The sequence below is a fragment of the Anolis sagrei genome, chromosome 2, assembly GCF_037176765.1.
Source record: "Anolis sagrei isolate rAnoSag1 chromosome 2, rAnoSag1.mat, whole genome shotgun sequence".
NCBI classification, from domain to species: domain Eukaryota; kingdom Metazoa; phylum Chordata; class Lepidosauria; order Squamata; family Dactyloidae; genus Anolis; species Anolis sagrei.
This window is the reverse complement of record NC_090022.1, coordinates 48674722-48697237: the sequence shown is the minus strand read 5'-3', so window position 1 is coordinate 48697237 and position 22516 is coordinate 48674722. Positions and strand designations below refer to the sequence as shown.

The 22516-nt window shown below is 38.1% G+C and overlaps 1 protein-coding gene across 2 annotated transcripts in view; it reads right to left on the bottom strand.

Moving 5' to 3' along the window:
• Nucleotides 1–1315: 1315 nt before the first annotated feature.
• LMCD1 (LIM and cysteine rich domains 1) overlaps nucleotides 1316–22516 on the bottom strand; it is a 79311-nt gene continuing 58110 nt past the window's right edge. The window contains exons 4-7 of one of the 2 annotated variants that reach the window (XR_009630841.2): nucleotides 12818–13153; nucleotides 5452–5667; nucleotides 3876–4286; nucleotides 1316–3795 (exon numbers count right to left, since the gene is read on the bottom strand). Coding sequence is in view for 1 of the 2 variants with exons in the window: in XM_060766296.2 (XP_060622279.2) it covers nucleotides 4128–4286; nucleotides 5452–5667; nucleotides 12818–13153 (711 nt within the window). In the remaining variant the exon portion in view is untranslated. Of the gene's footprint in view, nucleotides 4287–5451; nucleotides 5668–12817; nucleotides 13154–22516 lie in introns of both variants that reach the window. The other variant, XM_060766296.2, reaches the window with a different exon arrangement.

Genomic DNA, 22516 nt, shown 5'->3' with positions numbered 1-22516 from the left:
ATAGAAAACTTCTAAATAAATAAATAAATAAATAAATAAATTTCAGCACGACTCTACAGTTACTTCTAATGGACTCTGACCACAGAATTGTACTGGAGGCTAACAGAGTCCTATAGATACTTTCTTTGCAGAAATCTGTAAATCCTCCAACATGATGGGAGGAAGCTGACCAGGCAGACACACTGAAGGAGTGAGAGATTCCTAGGGCAAACATTTTTAATGGAATCTATAAACAAAGAATTTCACAAAAGACAAAGCTGCAAATGTGGAAATACTATATATTTTCATATGCAGTGAGACAGACTGAGCTTTGATTTTTTTCCCTTTTTGACTATAAAATCCACTGGGTATATGTGTTGGAGAGTTTTGGTAACTGAAATCCAACATATACTTTCCCCAAACTCTGGGAACACATTTTCTCCCCTTGTGCAACATGGAACACTTCTTGGAGTCCTCGTGGACAAGTTAAACATGAGCCAACAATGTCATGTGGTGGCAAAAAAAAAAAAAGCCAATGAATTTTGGCCTGCATAAATAGGAGTCTAGTGTCCTGATCCAGGGAAGTCATGCTACCCCTCTATTCTGCCTTGGCCAGACCACACCTAGGATACGGTGTCCAATTATGGGCACTGCAATTGAAGGGAGATGTTAACAAGATGGAATGTGTCCAGAGGAGGGCAACTAAAATGATCAAGGGTCTGGAGAACAAGTCCTGTGAGGAGCGGCTTAAAGAGCTGGGCATGTTTAGCCTGAAGAAGAGAAGGCTGAGAGGAGACATGATAGCCATGTATAAGCATGTGAGGGGAAGTCATAGGGAGGAGAGAACAGGCTTCTTTTCTGTTGCCCTGGAGACTAAGACGTGGAGCAATGGCTTCAAACTAAAGGAAAAGAGGTTCTACTGAACATTAGGAAGAACTTCCTGATATTGAGAGCTGTTCAGCAGTGGAACTGTCTGCCCTGGAGTGTGGTGGAGGAGCAACCACCACACAGAGGCTGGATGGCCATCTGTCAGGGGTGCTTTGAATGTGATTTGCCTGCTTCTTGGTAGGGGGTTGGACTGGATGACCCACGAGGTCCATTCCAACTGAATGATTCTATGATTCTATGCAGTAAAACCACACATTTGGAAGAAAACTATGCTCAGCTTGTAAATTTACTATGTGAAGGGGGTGCCATTTAGAAATCTCACCTCTTGTTCCTCCTCTGAAAAATGAGCAAAGGAAATTGGATACAAGCTACCACTCTAAACATAATATTAAAAATACTCTAAATACTGTATTAGGAAAGAAACGATAGAGAAATGCCCACATAAAAGTTGTTTTGATATTATTTTAATAACAGGCTTTTACACACTTTGAAAATGCCAGCATGTTTCATTGATTTTACAGTAATTATCATCTGTACACCATCAAAAGAGTTTATTATAATAAAGCACCCTTTTACGTACAACTCAATTACTGTCAAAAAGTGTTGTTGAACTATACATTTCTTCAAAGACCACAATTTTGATATCAACTACCACTGACAAAGTGGGTTACAAATATCTGCTCTAGTCTTTCAATGCATAATTTTTAATGGTTTTTTTGGGGTGCGTGAGTAATAATAAAGCAGTTTCATAACTGCAAATTCATAATAGCCTGACAGCCAAATCACCCAGAATTTCTTAGATGTAAGGGTTACTACAATGAATGAATCTGAATCAAATACAGATATTCCTGTCACATTTACTCTCATACCTTATTGAGCAATTACTAGGATTGTCAAATATAAATGCAATAATTCCTCATGTTATGATGCTCACAAACTGGAATACAGCCTTTTTATTGTCCAGAGACTCAGATAACCTATACTTATGCTCTAATATGTACATAGAGTTTTGCTGTGAATAAGAGCTTCCTCATATTAAAATATAAGTGCATTCCTACCATAACCATAAAAGGTTCTTCCCCAATACTGAATTGATTGGAGATGCTTGTGCTAGATGAAATTTCTATGTGGAGTTCCTACTTTAAACAAGCCTCATTAATTCTCAAAGCAGACACATTATTAATATGCTTGAAAACAAAATGGAAGCATCTATTTAGTTTAAAATAGAAAAAAAAGGATTGCAGTTTTCCAGTTCTCCACCTCAAGCAATTTTTGCTCCTACTATATAACAAAAGGCAGCTATTGTTGTTAGCTGATCAAACCAAATAGTGCTCAGAGAAGTAGTAATGAAATATTTACTCCCACGTTAGGAAGACATGGGCTATCTGCTACAAAGAGGTTTCATTTTGTGTTAATTAAAATAGCACCTTCACAACAAAAATATAGTCAATGTAAGCTTCGCAGCTACTCCCAATGGAAAGAACAAGAACTTATTATTTCCATGTATTTCTATTTTGACAGATAACACTGTCTTGCTAATTTCTCCAAGGATATACCTAAGAAGAAGTTAACATTGTTCCTTATAGCCATTAATACATTTTCAGCAATTAAAGGCAAAGTCCATTCTGCTCCAGGTGTTGTTAGATTACAATTTCCATGATGATACCCTCCCACACTGGCTTTCTGGGCTAAGACTGAGAGGACAGTCTTAGTCTAGTCCAACAATATTTGGAAGATCACACAATCTCCATCACTAGCTTGAGGTAATAACAGACACTAAGCAGAATATTGTAAATAAAAGAAAATCAGAAGGATTTGAAAGTCTTCATTTCTCTAATACACTACACTAGTTGAAAAAAGTGCAAAATCTAGATGCGGTTGGGATGCAATTTCCATCTCATGCAGGCTGATGAGATGGAAATTGCAACCCATCTCATCAGATATTTGGACAACAGCGATATCTTGAGGGGAGTATGTTACTCACCCCTGCTTTACTTCATATAACAACTCATATGACCCAATCCCATTGCCACAGCTTCATTGGGCAGGAGCTCTCGGTGGAACCCTTGTGCCGGCAGGACTGAAGAGAGCATGGGGGAGAGCATGGAAGAGCTCCCTCTGTCAGCTTCATCTCCCCATTTGGGGACATGAGAGAAGCCTCCCACAAGGATGGTAAAACATCAAACATCCGGGCATCCCCTGGGCAACGTCATTGCAGAAGGCCAATTCTCTCACACCAGAAGTGACTTGCAGTTTCTCAAGTCACTCCTGACGTAAAAAAAGCTACATTAGGTAGATTTGGGACGAATGCTCTTAACCAAGCTATTTATGTTGAATGTTAACCTCAAATTATCTATTCCTTTTGTTTCTGTATGTACTAAATTAAAGTAGCGAAGGACCAGGAATGAAAATATATGTTTCTTACAAATTGCTTCCTATGTGTGGTTCTTGATGACAGAACTGCTGTGCAATTGTGATCTTAAAATGTATGAAATTGGAACATTAAGATCTATTTTCTGCCAGAAATGAAAGAGATAAGTTAGGGAAAAATCCATAAATGAAAACTATCCATTTATCCTAAAACTAATATTCTACCCACACCTTGTGCTTTGCCTATATCTAAAGATTTTTGTATGCTACTGTACTTGCAATACACATGTATTTGATATAGTCTTCTTTAGGTATTCCATCTTCAAGTTCTCTAGCATATGATACAGGATAGCAACCTGCATTCTAAACTATACTGATGTATTAATAAAATATAACTTCCTTTTGAAAAGTCATTGTCGCAACACTCCCTCTTGTCAATCAATCCTTTCAAGCCACTAATTTGGCTGGTGTTGCTTGGTGTCATGGTTGAATTTACAAATATAGCACTTTAACAAGAAAAGTAGAAGGGCATGACAGCAAAATGAAGAATTCTCAGTGCTTCTAGACATTCTGGATTAGATGCTTGGTAAAATGTTGCTGCTGAAAAACCAAACATTTCTGGGTATGGGTTTTAGTACATTTAGCTATAATTAATGTCTATCTAGGGGAAAAAACCTAGCATATTCAATTTTCTAATTTTATCACAATGCATTTTCTACTATATTACATTTTTTATCTTGTTTTGTACAATTATGTGAATGTAAATACAATACTAGATTACATCCAATGTAATTTTATTTGCTTAAATCCTCCATCACATCATTTCAGCTCCATTGATTCCCCTCTGATTTGACAAAATGATCTTATTGTGATTTGAAACTACATGTTGTTCAAGGTTGCTTGTTTGTACTGCAAGTTGTACACAGGAATTTGGTTCCATCCAGAATAAACGGTTTGCCAAACAGTGAGGTCTCACACTCCAGGCAGGTGAAGTGTTGTTTGTGCACGGCGAGGCCTTCAACTTGCTGGTAGTCCTCAGAAAATATTATCTGTGGAGGTAAACAACTCCATTTATCATGTCGTCCTTTTCCTAATGTCAGCCAAGTCTTATAATTCCTTCATTATGAAAACACACACACAGTAGTTGACAACCCATGCTGCGTATGAAATAAGAGTAATGAACTCATCATTGCTATTCAAGCATTGCATAGAAAGGCTGTACTTCAGAGAATGTGTAAACATATGGGAGTATTGCAGTTTTGTTAAAATGCAGAACAAGTTAACATACAGAACAACAATTATCAAGCATCTGTTAATTAGAATAAAATTGAAACTAAAGACAACTGCCATTGGTTTTGGCAACTGCAAATAGATGTATGTTACACTGAAGGCAACAGATGATAAAATATTGACTTCTTTATAGGTGTATGTATGCTTAATGTAAACAGGGACTTCTCAAATAGTTCAGCTGCCAGGAAAATTACTTCTTAACTTGTTTTGATTTATCTTTATCTCCATGAAGTTTGTTTCAGCTCTCTATATTTAAATTCTTGGAAGTGTAATTTTTCTGGAGATGCATGTAGCCCAGTGCAATTCAAGAATTCATTAAAAGCACAGAATTTCAAAAAAAAAAAACCCTGTTATGTAGGTACAAAAGATTTATCCACAGCCAATTACCACCACCAAGGTGTGCATCTCCACCTATGTTGCAGTCCAATGGAATGGCTGAGACAACGGAAAACAGAAAGAGCCATAAATTCTATGGTAAACTTTTCAATGCATTTTTAGTGAAACAGAAAATCTATTCCAGTCTCTGCACGGTTAAATTCAGACAAAGTGGCAAATATGGGAAGGTTAGCTGGCAGAATTTGTTCTGATCCCACACCTAAGGTGACATTGAGCTAAAAAGCAGAAAATGGAATGTGGAAATGTGGATTTCTTATATAGAATTTACAAAAGAACAACAGGTGACTGGGCACAATACACAAAAGCATTCAGCACATCCTATTCCAGTCAGATCCCTTGTGAACAACTATAAAGAAACAGAGGACAGTTGAGAGTTTTAGCTTGAGTTTTATGGATTTTGTTGGATTTTGCTAAACATGTACTTCATCATCTTCAACTGTTGAAGAGTTCTAACCCTGGCACCATCCCACATTTACTCAAAATTAATCAAAAGAAGGATAGGATGCTTCCACTTCTCTGGCTATTTACCTCATCACAGGCTGCACAGCGTGGCTTTATAGTCTCACAGTAATGGCGGCCACACCAGATGGACCCATTGTTCCAGAAGTAAATCAGATCGACGAGTGGTTCGGAGCATTTGGAACATACAAAGCAGACTGGGTGCCACTGGTGACTGTAGCCGGCTCTGTCTGCATACACCACGGGACGCTCCATGGGTAATTGTTGCTTGCAGAGGTCACAGAACTAGGAAAGAAATGATTCTAGTAAGCAATGAAAAACATCCCTCTCATCTAGCTCACAGCCAAACATGAAACAATTTCCCCCAGGTCTGTTAATTCTTATTCACAGTAACTTGTGGCCAGATTACAATAAATTTGATTTTCAAATAGAAAGCATTTACAACAGCCTCAATATGTAACTATACAATGTACTGAAGCTTTATGTATAAATAAGCATTACTGTATGCAGGCTTTCGGTGCTTTTGTCAGCAGCCTCCAGAAAAACTTAGCACAAGAATAAAAATCAAAATGATACAATACAGGGTGGAGGGAATTGTAACTCCCATTAACCTAACTACTATTCTAATGATTACAGATTATTGAGTAGAGAGGCACACTTAGCCCACTGCTGATGTAGATAATAGCAACTTATAGTAGAGACCATTTCAGTGACTTCCAAGGAGTGTTGACCTGCTCTAAGGGTGCTTCAACAATTGTCAGTTAAAAGCACTCCATTTTCATAAGCCTGAGACCCAAATGGGAAAGGATACACAAACTGAACAAAGTGCACATTACAAGTATTTCTCTGTTCTGCTCTCTTGTGAATGCATCAGCACAGAAATGCATTTCTACATTGCATTAGCTATCTTCAGAAACAAGGCACTCTAGTTAAAAGCATTACTTGTGAAATCATGCATCATGAGGGAATACAAATGGCTGCTTACTTGAGAGCAACACTGAAATACGAACAAGTAGATAGGACGTCCTAATGGCTGATGCAAAGGACAATACCATGGACTCTAGGAAAAGTATCCATACTATAAACCAGGGGTCCTCAAACTTTTTCAACAGAGGGCCAGGTCACAGTCCCTCCAACTGCTGGAGGGCCAGATTATAATTTAGAAAAAAACACGAATGAATTCCTATGCACACTGCACATATCTCATTTGTAGTGCAAAAAACACTTTAAAACAATACAATAATTAAAATGAAGAACAATTTTAACAAATATAAACTTGTTAGTATTTCAATTGGAAATGCGGGCCTTCTTTTGGCTGATGAGATAGGATTGTTTTTGTTGTTGTATGCTTTCAAATCATTTCAGACTTAGGTTGACCCTGAGCGAGGGCCGGGTAAATGACCCTGGAGGGCCGCATCCGGCCCCCGGGCCTTAGTTTCAGGACCCCTGCTATAAACCATGATGACCAGTCTTCTGGATTGGGTTGTTGTAGGTTTTTTGGGCTATATGGCCATGTTCTAGAAGCATTCTCTCCTGACGTTTCATCTGCATCTATGGCACAACCTCTGAGGATGCCTGCCATAGATGGAGGCGAAACATCAGGAGAGAATGCTTCTAAAACATGGCCATATAGCCCAAAAAACCTACAACAATCCAGTTATTCCAGTCATGAAAGCATTCGCCAATACAGTTTTCTGGATTCCTGGGCTAATTCTTTCCAGGGTGTTGCTGAATAATGGGGCTACTAGCGTGAGACATCGTTTAGTAACTGCTTCTGTTTAACAGAAATTGTGGAACTATAACTATAAATGCCCATGCAGGTAAAATACGACCAGGGAGGTGTCTAAGGACAACAGGCTCCTCACCTTGGAAATGGAACAAAAGCACCTTCCCCTGGCCACCATTGATCACTGCCTTCAGAAAGCCAGAGATTAAAGGGAAAGCCTTTACCTTTGTTCTGTGTATTTGTATGTCACTGTTATTCAACTGTATTAAAAGGCATTGAATGTCTATTTGTGTATGTTGTAATTTGCTCCAAGTCTCCTTGGGGAGACAGAGTTGAATATAAATAAAATGCTGTTGTTGTTGTTGCAACTAGTAGGATGAGTAACTGTATTTTGTTTAAAAGCTCACCCGTATATTGCACCAGTGGTTGTTCTGTGATGAAGTCTGGTTTAGCATAAAGAAACAAAGAGGTATAGAGTGATCACTTGTTAATAATGGTTGAATGTTATTATACCAAACTGCTAGAAGTGTTATGAATGTTAATTTCGTTCATTTGCAAGAATTGCAACAAGCTCCTTAACTTTGATCCAGTTGTAGTTCAACAAAACTAGACTCATGAAGACCATGGGAACATGATAAACTGCATTTATATACAGAGAGAATGGAAACTCATTGTTACACCTCCACTGGTTTTTGGTCTATTTCTGAAAATAGTTGGAAAAGCTGGTTATGACCTATAAGAATCTATACTTTTTAGATCCAGGCTCTCTATAAAATCATATTGCTATTGGCTGCATATTGATTTGGTTCACAATTGTGAACTATGAAACCTGGAAATGTAAATAGTATCCTTATAAGGCAAACAATGAAGCAGAAAATTTGATGTATTAGGGAAGGTTTGTGTTTCATCAAATGCTTTGTTCCAAGCACAGCACAAATATAATATCAACATGTATTGTTGAAGGTTTTCACGGCCGAAATCACTGGGGTGTTGTGTAGTTTCTGGGCTGTATGGCCTTGTTTTAGCAGCCTTTTCTCCTGTTGTTTTGCTTGCTTCTGTGGCTGACAACTTCAGAGGATTTCTGAAGATGCCAGTCACAGATGCAGGTGAAACGTCGAAAGAAATTGCTGCTAGAACACGGCCATACAGCCTGGAAACTACACAATACCCCTCATATCAACATGACTATGACCATTCTGAGAGGAACTACAAAGAAAAAAGGAATCATTGGCAGGACGTTTCTGGGGATTTGGTATGAGGTAAGTGTGTTTTTATATGTTTGAGGGATGATGACTATGATTTCTATTCCACTCTATCTCTCTTAAAAGAGACCCGAAGTGGCTAACATGTTCTTATTGGTTTTAAAGGACAAATTGCTCAAAAATTATCCAACTGCTCAGGAAAAGAGAATGCTTCCAAAAAGATGCTCAGGTTTTTAATTTTGAATGTCAGCTATTTAAAATGGAAAAGTATTCATAATCTGATCAGAGATAAGGGGAAGGCATAGCAAAAAGAGAATACCTTCATCCTCAACATTATGTACTGATTTGGTTTATGCTCACATTTTTTTCACAATATGGGACCCAAAGTGGCTTAGCCATAAATTAAACAAAATATCTAAAAAATGTGATGCTCACATTTTAAGTATTTTATTCATTTTATCCAGTTAAAATATTATTTAAAACAATTTTGTTTTTAAAAGCAATCAAAAAGTGTACTCATTGTGCATTCTTCTACCACAACCAGTCAAAGGCTGAAGGCACTGTTTAAATAAGAGGACCTTTGCTTGCTGGCAAGAAAAGAGCAGAGAGGAGGCCACTCAACCTCCCTTGAAAGGCTGCTCCATAGCCCAGGAGAAAGCCTTGAGAAGACTCCCACATGCTCACCAGATAGGCCTGTGAGGCGGTTGGATGGAAAGAAAACTCTCCCCCAAAGGTTATCTAAAGCAGACAGGCTCATACAGGCTTCCAGACAGAATGTTTCAAAGGAGAGTGCATAATTTCCCAGATGTACAGAGAAAAGACTGTGCTTAGACCATTTGCATTCACTACGGAAACATTTTTCCAATGTGTGGTTTATCACATACCAATGAATCCTTCCTCAGATAATATTTACAATTTTTTATTTCACTGAAAAGGAAAATAAATAGGATCTCCACAGACATCTCTCCCTGCCACAGGCATACACACCACCCTTTTCCTGTGAAGCAAAGCTTGGGCAATGCTGGAATGTTTTTTCAAAAGCCTAAAGCTGTTTCTCCCAGAGAATCTAAAGGAGAACTCACAAAGGCCCGGATACTCAGTACATGAACTTCCACAAAAGACTACAGACTTCAGAAAAGTTATACCTGCTAGCCTTGATCCTAGCTAGGGGCCGATTTTCTGGCCTGACATCCTCTTGGGATGGTAGACTAAAAGATTGCCCTCAGAATCACGGGCTGAGAGAGAGAAATGTGTAGTCCTGTGGAGGCATTTTTGGATGGGCCTGTATATAAGACTGAACTGCCAGAAGGGATTGCACACAACCTTCCTCCATGTTACAGTGATAGGTATGAACCAGGCATGATATACTGACAAAACCTGAGCAACATTCCAAAGATCACTGTGTACCTGAGATGTTAATATGAGTATACCAACACACACAAGAGCAACCCTGTGATGGTGAAACAGAGTCACCAGTTATCAGTTTGTCTCTGAGCAAAATTCAAAATGTTAGTTATGTATATCCTACAAAGCCCTATATAGCTTATGTCTAGACTGTCCGAAAGACAGCATTTCCATGTACAGGCCTGCCTCTGTCTTCATACCCTTGGGGAAGGCCTTCTTCATAGTCCCAATATTGTCATCAACCATCTGATGTGGACACCTGGAGGATTTTTTTTATAGTTGCTCCTATACTTCAGAATTCTCATCCCATAGGGCGTTAGATTTAAAGAAATGCGTAGCAACTAATTAGTAATGTGAAATAGTTTTCTAATTGTATCCATGTTGTATGTAAAACTTTATCATCATTTTGAATGATTTAATATTATTCTGGGCAAGTGTGGTGGCTTAAGAGGCCTGGGAAACTGGAAACTTCAGATTGCCACAAAGATTACCCCAAAAGAAAAGAAACATGGATGGAAATTCACTGCTATTTCAAAAAAAAATCCAGATATGTGCTCAATATTCCAAGAGTCTTCTGTCAACTATTTACAAAATTAATTGGCTCCATCTCCAGGGATCAAGGAAAGTGGCAAATGACCATATGGAATAGTTTTCTAGACATATAACCCTAGAGCCACTCTGTGCCCACTCTGAGTATACACAATTTGTTATATAATTTCCCATTATTCAGAAATGGTTGACTTTGCTTTCTTCTGAATCTGGGATAGTGTAACTTGTTCAATATCATTTGGTGGGGTTCCATGACTGAGCAGGGATTTGAGCTCAGGTCCTCAGGTGTAGTGGTTTGAGCATAGTCCAATGCATAAAACCACTACATCGTAATGGCTCTTCGGGCACAACATCATGGCAGTAAGCCCCATGGAAACAGAAGGGAATTAGACATATACAGAATTGCACTTCAGGTTTTTCAACAGAACTAGGATCATGATTTGGTACTATGATCAGTGTTTTTTATTTTGTTTTTTGTAATGCTCAAAAAACTGAAATCACTGCAACTGGACGAGTGTTGGTACTTCACATTTCTCATTTATTAGACTACTGTTGGCTTCAAGGAATGCTGTGGAACAGAATCTAATTCTGATTAGCTGTTTTGCACTGGATGGAAAACAGGTTTTTATGACTCTGCTTCCGCCTTGTGCAACTATTTTTTCTTTCAACAGAGCCAAGACAAAATAGGCAGAATAGAAGTGATTTTTTTTTTTTGCTATGGCACAGAAAGCTCCATTGGAAAAAGTGCCAGATCAAAGAAATTTGCTAAGGTAATTCTGATTCTGTGTATTTAACAAAGTGTTCCCTTGTCTTATTAGATCCAAAAAAATCTGGCATACACTATATTTTCTTTGTTTTGGTGGTTATAATGAAAAATAACTTCATCCTATGTATTTTTGAAAAGGACAGACTTTTCATAGGGACAGTCATTCAGGGGTTATATATTACACAGAAATCTTGTGGGCCTAGGGTCACTGACATTGTGAGGCTCAAGGTTTAGATTATCATGATTTCTGAAAAGTGAACCTCAATTGTAAATATTTTCAAGGAACTAGAGATATCAGTGGATGTTTGGATCCTTCCTGCCAAGTATGAAAACATTCCCTAAAAAATCAGAAGAGCAAGCACACTTTCTTTGCTATTTTTCAATATTTAATATTGTAGGAGCATTTATGAAATTACTATTAATACATACTTTGGGAATTGTCTCCCCAAATACTATTACTTCTACTATGTTATATATAAAAACAAGCATTCACATCAGTGCCATTCTTCTAATCCATAAAAAAACATTACTCTAATTTTTCAAATGCCAAAGACATCTGTGGAATTTTGCAGAGCGATCTTGGCTTTATTTTTGTCTGCCAGATTTGCACAAATTGGGCTTTTATAATTATTTTTCAAAAATACACTAACTTTTGCACTGGTCCCCACATTAAAAACAAAGCTTTCATATTTTTTTGGAAAATAAACACTGAGGATATGTATTTACTTGGAAGGATGAATTTGAAGTCAAAATAAATCCTCCACGCCAATATAGTTTTCACAAATGCTTTTATAGGAAGCTTTTGCCTTCAGTGAGTAAGTCATTTTTGCCAAAAAGGAAGGAGGAAAAACAGTATTTGCCCTGATGTAGCTACTCAATATGTAATATAAAAATGAGAAAGACTATTTTTTCTTCTTTGTATCCTCCCATTTGAACAGCCACACCATGCAGAACCTGCAGACTAGAAACCACAGAACTGTATATATTTTGGACACTTTATCATATTCCAGGTCTGTACAACGTATGGTCCATGGGCCAGATGTGGCCCACAAAGGCCTTCCCTTTTTCCCATGGATGAGCTGAGCACCGAGGGAGAAGCTCAGGCCCCTCACCAGCCTCACATTCTTCCTAGGGAATTGTGTGAGGCTACAGGAGGGGCTGGGCTTCCCCTTTGGTGGGGGTGGGAGGGTGGGGGGGGGGTGGCCTGCAGAAGGTTTTTCTGGTTAATATTAGCCCATACAAGGGCCAGGTTCTGCCATTCAGCCCTATTCTTACAATTTTTATCTATTAGTGGCATGTCTTTACAACTTCTCCTGGTTTTGGGTTTTGGCAAGCTTGATGCAATTTTATTGTGTTATAATTTCTAGCCTTTCAGTTACTCTTACTATTGTAAACAGTACTGTTCAGTTTGATTTCATGCTGCCCTGAAATCCTCAGATCTAGAGTAGCATATAAATATTTTATTAAATAAATAAATGGATACCATACAATGGAAAAGAGCATCCTGCTAAAACTCCAAGGATCTGAACTATGAGTCAAGGCAAAACTTCTACAACTCCTTAAGACTTTGCAAAGAAAATATGTTTTGCCACCCATATTAATTTACTTCTTCACTCAATCTGATTAGGCCAAAGGATGCAATAAAACAATGTGTTTGAGTTCCAGCCAACCATCTTTGGATCCATCATCATTTGCGAAAGAAAAGCATGATAGAAACAAACAAATGAACAAAAATGAACAAATATGCTGATATTTCATGCCTCCAGTTTGCTGCATTTGAGGACTTACTAGTTCTTGCCCTTTGGGTGCCTCATTCAGGGTTCCATTGGTTGAAATGGCTTCCTTGCCTGCAGTGATGTTTTTGTCAGATTGTTTTCCATCCTCTTTGGTGGCTCCCCCTTGGCCTGGCAGTGCAACCTCACCAACGCCAAGAGCGTCGTTTTTATATTTCTTCACAAAGTCTTCCATCAATTTTATTTCACTCTCTGCAAGGCCATGGCAGTAGGAAGGGTCCTGGTCATAAATAGGAAGTTGTTTCATCAACCTCCTTCGACGATAATAAGCACCTTCTGTGCCTGCCACCGGCTGCATTTCTTTGGAAATCAGTCCCATGTACTGGGTAGCCTGGTTTATAGAGAAGAAGAAGAAAAATACAAAATATCACATTATTGTAATAAGGATTAGAACAACATGCCAATCCATTCAAACATTAATTTTATTTGAAATCAAAAATAGAACTGATGGGGTATAATGGAGATCCTTCAACCTGACATCACAAATCTTGATATCTTGTCACCAAACAATTTAAAAAAATCAAGACACATTCAGTGCATGTTCCTATCCTCAAACTATCCCAAAATGGGAGCTTGCCTCTCCTTAATCTCCACCACTCCAATACTACTTGTGGGGAGGGAGCAAAATTGTCCAATCTTTTCCAATTTTCCACACCAGCACTAAAGGAAATTTAATCTATAATAGTTTAAGTTATCATTTTGATGGCTGCAGCATACTTTGAACAACTCATTCAACTGTGTTTTATGTTGGTGCCCAACACTCCATTTCCAGGCAACACTAAATAGGAGTGAGAGCTCTGTTGGGTGCATTTATACTACACAATGACAGGATGATAATATCATTTTAACTGCCGTGCCTCCATCCTACAGAATACTAGGCTATATAGATTGTAGTAATTCTGGGGAATGTGCTAAAGTTGTTTAGAAAACAATTCAGGTTTTTTCACATAATACATAATCCCAGGACCCTGTGTGATGAAGCTATGACAGCTGAAGTGGTATTGAACTGTTGAACTATGTAGTGAAGATACAGGGATAGGGTGTAGTTGAGATGCACTCTATTACTGGTTTATTGGTAAATAAACAAAATTACGGCAAACAACAAACAATGCAAGAACATCCAAAGCACAGCCCTTCAAATGTTGCCAGACTGCAGCTTCCAGGTCTCCTCAACATTAAGTATGGCTAGGAAAATAGGTTCTGCACATCTTTATTTTTTGTTCATTGTTGCCAACTAAAGACAACCCTATCTCAGGAGACTCTATCACAGTTTTTTGGAAGGCTAAGAGTGTATAACTTATCAAGGGCCATCCAATGATTTTTTTGAACTCTGTTCTCCAGAGTTGTAGTGGAACACCTAAATCACTACACGAGTTCTACCCCTGCTTTAAATGGAATCTTTTCAAGGGGAACCAAGCACTTCTTAACTGTTTGGAGAATGTCTGTGCAAGTAGAAGTATTGCTTTTTCAAATGAAATGTGTCATCACTGAAAAAAATACAGTTTGTTTTTTGCTGCTTCCGATCTGTTGACAACAGACCTCATTTCCACTAGGTGCAAAATATGTAAACAACTTGGCTCCATCCCGGTTTGCTTGAATTGAGGTTGGAAAATTTCTCAAAAGTAATTCATTATGTAACTTTAAAAATAAAAAACAAAGCAATTCTTAACTGTGTGGATAGTAGAGAACTTGTTTTGTTGGCTGTTACACTACTAATCCTTTGCAAACCGATAAGAGAATGGAATAAACATAGACTGCTCATTTCAGAAGGCCTCTACAAATGCCTATAATGTCTTTAAAGGGTAATTTTAAATTTAACCCAGGAAACATGAGTCATTATATGAAAAAAAATGAGATAGCTAATGCTGTTCACACTTGTTTGCTGCATTTGAAAGGCAAATGTAAGAAGTTACATGTGACCACATTGCTCCAAATTCACTACTTCCAACCTAACATTTCAGAAATATGACCAATATTTAAAAGTCCCAGTGCATTTCAAGAACGACAAAATTCAAAATTTCATGACACAGATTCTATTTCCCTTATAGAATAAGCATCCCTTATCTAGAATTCTGAAATTCAAAATACTTCAAAATTTAGAATTGTTCACATGGGTGGCTTGAGACAGGGACACCTCTGTTTTTGGTAGTTCACTGTCAAGAAACCTTGTTTCATGCACAGCATTATTTAAAGTATTATGTATAAAATTACCTCCAGGTGATGTACAGGGTGCAGCAGCATAACTTCCTTTTTTCAAAACCTAATAAATCCCATTGTATGAATCAGAATTTTTTTTTATAATGTAGGTGCATACCTAAAGTTTTGTTTTACGTAGTTTTGAAGATCAAATTAGGTAGGTGATGTCCCCCATTCTCCATACACTGAATAAACCAATTTCTGGTTTGTTATGTTTGTCAGTACTCTTGCCAGCACAGCAGGCATTATGTTGGCAATTTCTTCCTGGATGTTGGTCTTCAAATCTTGTAGGGTCCTTGGACAGTTCACATAAACACGGGATTTCAAAAAACCCCATAAAAGATTTGAAGACCAACATCCAGGAAGAAATTGCCAACATAACGCCTGCTATGCTGGCAAGAGTCATGACAAACACTAGAAATCGGTTTACTCAGTGTATGGAGAATTGGGGACGTCACCTACCACATTTGATCTTCAAAACTACGTAAAACAAAACTTTAGGTATGCACCTACATTATAAAAAAAAATCTGATTATGCTGCTGCACCCTGTATATATGGTACATATGAAACAAAAATGATTTTTTTTGTTTAAATGTGGATCTCACCCCCAAGTTATCTCAATATATACATATATGCAAATACAGATATTTCAAAATCCGGAAAAAATCTGGAAAACAAAACACTTCAGGTGCCAAGCATTTTGGCTAAGGGAAACCCAACCTGTACTTTTTTGGCATTGCCTAGTGTCTCACAAATATTAAGTGTGTGCCTAGAGATGTGTTTCCTATTTATGAAAGATTACATTCAAGTGGTTGCCAACATTTAGCTGGCTAAAAGCCATTAAACAGAAAGCTTGCTATAACACTTAACCTTTGGCAGCTATGCCTTATAAACCCCCATGGAGTGCACAAACAGAACCCGAGTGGGATGTTAATGATGCTCATTTAGTGCTTAGGGGGAAGTAGAAAAAAATTATTACTTAGGGTTGAATGCTCTCTGGAATGCTTTCTATTTTTCATTTCTTGAGAGTCATGTAACATAAACAAGCTAACATAAATTAGAAATGTCTAGACTTTGTATCCTTGAAGCTCCATTCCTCCTGCTTTTTTCTTGGAGTCAAGTAGGGATGTCCTTTTGGTAGACCAAATGTCAGGGTCATGTGTCTTCACAGATCTTGTTAAACTGTAGTTCCTAGGTATGCTGACCAGGGCCACTGGGAGTTGCTGTCCAACAACATCTGCAGGGCTCCATGGTTCCTTACTCCATGGTAGAAAATGGGCATCAGCAGTGCTTGGCAGTGGACAACCTATTTTATTATTCCACTCTAGACTTTTGTTCAGTGATATTAAGGAGCTGAGAAGAAAATTATCTAGATGAGGGTATTTGATTAATTGGTGGGTTGGGTGGGTGTGCCTTCATTTTCACTACTGCCTTATGGTGATCCAGGAATTTCATAGAAGAAAATATACTGTGCAAACAGGGAGAAGATCTATTCCTTCCACATTTTAACGATATGTATAGCACAAATACATAAGCAAAAGCAGGAATTAATAAATTCAACAGGCTTCTTAGGACTGATCTGGGTAGTAGTTTTTTTTATTATTATTATTATATAGTTTTTATTGAGTTTTCGTGTATATACATAAAAGTGTGTCCAAAGGAGCGGTAAGGAAGGGGAAAAGGGCTGTGGTTGGGGTAGGGGCGGGGGTGGGGGTGAAGGGTGGGGGGGGGGGGGGTGTCGCAACTTCCCAAAAATCTTCCAGAAGTCTTCATCTCGTATCCTTCTGTTGTTCTGCCAACCGTAGTTCTATTAGAGTTCATAGTTTAGATGCAAGACAGATCTATTTGTAATGGGATCCCCCTTGTTCTGATGAAGTCTTTGAATCCTATCCAGTTTGTTCTTTTATTTGTTTCTTTCAGTCTTTGTGAGAGGCAGTCCATTTGGATGATATCTAAGACCTTTAGGATCCAATCTTCTATGTTTGGAATTTCTTTTGATTTCCAGACTCTGGCCAGGACTAATCTTGCAGCGGTGCTAAGTAGGAAAAGGACCTTATCCTGATTCTTGTCGATTTTTGTGTTTATAATTCCCAATAGGTATGTTTCTGGAGCTTGTGGGAAGCTGGTCTTCAGGATTTTTTGAGAGGCTTGGTGTATATCCTTCCAGAACTTTTTTATTTTTTTACATGCCCACCATTGGTGGTAAAAAGTCCCAATTTCCCTTCCGCACTTCCAGCATTTATTTGTTATAGTTTTGTTAAATTTTGCCAATTTTTCTGGTGTGTAGTGCCATCTGTAGAACATCTTGTACCAGTTCTCACGTAGATCACTGGCTTCAACATATTTCAATTTGTGGTTCCAAATTTCTTCTCATTCTCTTATCATTATACTGTGGCCTACATCTTTTGCCCAATTTACTTGGCAAGTTTTAACTTGCTCCTCTTCTGTATCCCAAGCCAATAATTGTTGGTAAAGTATTTTGATCATTTTTTTTTTGGTTTTTCTAATATCCTCTCCCATATTCCCTGGGTCTGATCAAACCCTACTTTTGCATCCTCTTTATAGTCTTGATATATTTGGTAATAATTTAGCCATGATATATATTTACTCATATTTTGGATTTCCTCTAGTGATTTTAATATTAGATTTCCCTCCGCATTTTTTGTTAATAACTGTTGGTATGTCATCCAATTCTCCTCCCCTAATTCCCGTTTATGTTTAGCTTCAACCGGCGATAGCCATAATGGTGTTCCATTACAAAGTCTGGGTTTATATTTTTCCCATGTTTTCATCAGTGCCGCTCTGATGTAGTGGTCACTGAAGCCTTTTTCAACTCGTCTCTTATTGTGCCACAGATACCCGTGCCAACCGGCTCTGAGATCGTGGCCCTCCAGTGCTAGTAGCGGGGTATCTTCTAGCGTGGCCCATTCTTTTATGGCAACTAAGTTACATGCCTCATAATAGGCTTTAAAGTTTGGAAGGCCTAATCCACCTCTTTTCTTTTCGTCTGTTAATATCTTCAGACTAATTCTTGCCTTTTTGTTTTTCCAGATAAATTTAGAGAGATCTGAGTTCCATTTCTTGAATAGAAAATCGCTCCTAATTACTGGAAGGGCTTGGAACATGAATAATATTTGAGGGAGTATTATCATCTTTGTTAATGCTATGCGGCCTAATAGGGATATGTTTTGGTGTTTCCAATTGTCCATGTCCTTTTTTATTTTTTTTCCAAAGTGGTTCGTAATTATTTTTTATTAGGGAGACATTGCTCTTTGTAATATAAATCCCTAAATATTTAATTTTATTCTCAATTTTAATCCCTGCAATTTCTTGTAGTGTGCTTTTGGCTTTTTGATCCATATTTTTAACCAGCAATTTTGTTTTTTGTCTGTTTAGTTTAAATCCAGCCAGGTTTCCAAAATCTTCAATTTTTTGTAGCCAACTCTTGATGTTATCTATCGGGCCCTCCACGATGCATACTACATCATCGGCATATGCTCTCAGTTTGTAATGATGTTTATTTATTTTCATGCCTTTCAGATTTGAATGTTTATTTATGTTTCTGATCAACACTTCCATAACTAAAATAAAGAGAAGAGGGGATAGGGGACATCCCTGATGTGTACCCTGTGTAATGTTTATCGACTTTTTTATTTCCTGATTATTTATTATAAGAGTCGCTTCCTGGTTTGCATAGATTGCCTCTATTGCATTTTGAATGTGATAACCCATATCCATTTCTTTTGTTAGGAGTGTCAGAAAGTCCCAATTAACCTTATCAAAGGCTTTTTCCGCATCTATAAATAGGAGAGCCAGTTGTTTTTCATTATGCCTTTCATAGTATTCTAAGGTATTAATTAATATCCTGGTATTGTCTTTTAGCTGTCTGTTTGGGAGAAACCCCGCTTGCTCTTTTGAGATCCAGTCTTTCAAGAACTTTTTGAGTCTTTCCGCCATAATAATGGCGAAGATTTTATAATCGTTGTTTAACAACGAAATAGGCCGGTAGTTTCTGATGTCCGTGTGGTCCGTTCCTTCTTTCTGGATCAACACAATGTTTGTTTTTTCCCATGATTTTGGGATAACTTTATTCTCTAGGGCCTCATTTAATATGTCTTTTAATAGGGGGGTTAATTCATTGCGGAATGTTTTATAAAAGGTGGCTGTGTAGCCATCCGGGCCAGGTGCCTTGTTAGGTTTTAGTTTGCTAATGGCTACATCAATTTCCTGTGTGGAGATTGCCCCATTCAAAGTTTCGCGTTGGGTTTCGTTTAATTTAGGAATATTTGAGTCGCTTAAATATTTTGCAATGTTATCTATTGGGGTATTCCTTTTGTTATACAGTTCTCTATAGAATTGTACAAATTGATTCGCAATGCCTTGTGTCTCCGTGTATATTTTCCCTTGCAAGTGTATTTTAGAAATTATTTGCCGTTGTTTGCGTTTTTTGACTTTATTGGCCAGCCATTTACCAATCTTATTTGCATTTTGAAAGTAGTTTACCTTTACGAATTTCATTTGTTTTTCTAATTTTTCTGTTTGTAGTAAATTTAATTGTTTTCTAAGGGCTTTTGAGGTGAAAACTAATTTTTTATCCTTTGGGTTCTTTTTCAGCAAAACTTCATTTTTGTTTATTTTTTCCATTACCTCTGTTAAGTCTTTAATTTTATTTTTCCTACTTATCGCCTTCTGCTGTATCATGTACCCTCTCATCACGACTTTCATCGCCTCCCATTGTGTGATTTTTGATGTTTCTTTCCCTTTATTTAAGTCCAAATATTCTAATAGCAGTTTCCTATTTCGTTCGATATCCCCTTTCTTTCTCAGTAGATTTTCGTTCAGTCTCCATCTATAAGATATTGGCTCCCCTTTGATTGTCATTTCCAGAGCGCAGTGGTCAGATAGGGTCCTCGGTATTATGTTTAGCTGTTTAATTCTAATACTTATTGGGGTCGTGGCCCATACCATATCAATACGGGACCAAGATTCATGCCTACCCGAATAGTATGTGAAATCTTTTGTTGTTCCATTGTGATGCCGCCAGAGGTCCTTTAGGTTTAGTGCTGCTAATTGTGTTAGAAATTCTTTGGGTAGTAAACCAACTTTATTGGATCTTTTACCTTTTCTCTTATTATTTCGGGATTTATCTAAAGCATTGTCCACCACTCCGTTAAAGTCCCCTATTAGGATTAATTCATCAAATTTGCATTTGTCTATTTCTTTTTTCAGTTCTTTTATAAATTTTACCTTAGGGCCATTGGGGCAATAAACATTACAAAATAGAATTTTTTGACTCTTTATTTCAATTAAAATCCCTACATATCTTCCTTGCATATCTTTAAAGGCTTGCTTGGGATTTAACCATTCTTTTACATAAATTACCACGCCTCTCTTCTTCTCTTTGTACGATGCAAAAAATTCTTTACCTAATTTCTCATATCTTAGGAGTCTTGTATGTCTGTCTGCCACGTGCGTTTCTTGGATAGCGATGAGGTCTAAATTCTTTTGGTGGAGGAAGTTGAACACTTTTTTCCGTTTGGTGGGGGAATTCAATCCGTTGATGTTATTTGAGTAGATTTTTATGTTTTTATTCATGGTTGGTTTCCTGGTTGTTTTCCTGGTTGCTTTCGGTCATTTCCCATTGTATAATTTCTTGTGGCAGGACTAATTGATAGTTTTCGGGGGAAAACTCCCTTAATCTCTTCTGTTCTCGTTCTTTTTCATCCTGCGCAGTCTTTGACCAGTTATACATTCCTCCTTCACCCTCTTCGTCTTCTTCCCGATCTCTTCTTGTCTCCCGTTCTATCATTTTTTCCTTGGGGTTTTCCTTTTCTATATTATTGTAGAATTTCCTTTGGGTTGGGTCCCTTATTTTATCTCTGATGTGGTCATTGTAAAAGGTTCTTGCTTCTTCCTCTGTCTTAAGCCAATATCGCATGTCGTTCAGAGTAATCGTGACTCCTTCTGTTTTCTCCCACCTAAATCTTATTTTCTTCCTCTTTAGTTCTTCGGTGAGGAAAAAGATTTTTCTACGTCTCGCCAGGGTCTGCTGTGTAACCTCCTTCATTATGATTATTCTTTGGTCTTTGTAGAGTATTGATTTTTTTGCACTCTCTTTTAAAATTTCATCTCTTGTACTCTTGCAGCAAAAGCTGATAACTACGTCACGGGGTGTCTTGTGCTTTTTGGCGTAGCCAGTTGGTACCCTATATACCCTGTCAACGTCCTGTCCTATTGTTTCAATGCTGACTTCCAGTAGTTCCGCTAATAATTCTATCATGACTTGTTTGACATTTTCATTTTTTGATTCTTCTAAATTTCGGATTCTGAGCTGATATTCCAGTTCTCTGTTCTCCAAACGTTCCGTCTGTAGCTGTATCTTATTTGATAGGATTTCCATTTTGTTCATCCTGCTTTCAGCGTTCCCCTGAGTCTTCATGATTCTTGAGTTGTCTTTCTTTATTTTATCTACGTCCTCTTTTAATTTGCCTATTTCTTCCTTTAAGTCTTTTTTCAGGCTTTGTATTTCGCCTTGTAATTCCTTATGTTGTTCATCCTGCTTGGACGATAATTTTTTAATTTCTGCCAGGATGCTACACAGTACATTCTCTTCTGCCTGAGGGTCTTTCTTAGATGTGGCCTCTGTCATTGGATCTAGCTTTACCAGGGAATCCCTCCTCGTTTGGCCTTTGGGTGCTTGTTGGTTTTTTCCCCTGCCACTTTGCATCATCTCAAATGTCTTTTGTTTGTCCTTATTGTTGTAGTTTAGGAAGAAAAATATTCCCTTGCCTGTATCTTCAGATTTAATATTTATTATGTTTAATGTGGCATAAGTTAGTCTAGAAGTGAGAGTTTACTATTATTATTGTTATATTATTTTTCCTTCTCTCTCTTACCTTCTTCTGCCTTGATGTTCCTTTCTGTTGCTTCTCTTACCTCTACTTTCTTTCTTTCTTTCTTTTTTGCTCCTTCTTTCCTTCCTTCCTTCCTCCTTTCCTTTCTTTTCACTTCTTCTTTTTAGGTCACCTGTAGGTCTGCTTCTCACTTCCTGTTTTCGTCCCTCGCGTTGGTTACTAAGTCTCGTAGGGTCTCGCGGTCTTCCTGAACTCACGTGCAATCCTTCTTGTTCTCGCGATGAGTTCGCGAGAGTTTCCAGACTTCCTGTAATCTTCCTGGGGCGTGTTGCGTTCAGGCGCGGCTCCGCCCTCCTGCCTTTTACTCTTCCGTCCCAAGGACGCTTTGGAGACCTTCGCGATAAGGGGCAGGGAGAGGCGATAAGGGAGAGAGGGGAATGTCCTCCCTGGCTCTATGCCAGCGCGTCTTCAAGGTCGGTCCTTCCTGCTAACTCTTCTTTGCGCAGGGGGGGGGGATGGGGGGGAATCTTCTCCGTTTTATCTTCCAGTTTCTTCTTTTGCAAAAGTTTTACTAGAAAGTTGCCTCAGCCCGCTATACCTTCAGCCCTGGCAGTCCCTCAGGCGGCCCCTTTGGGGGTCGTCC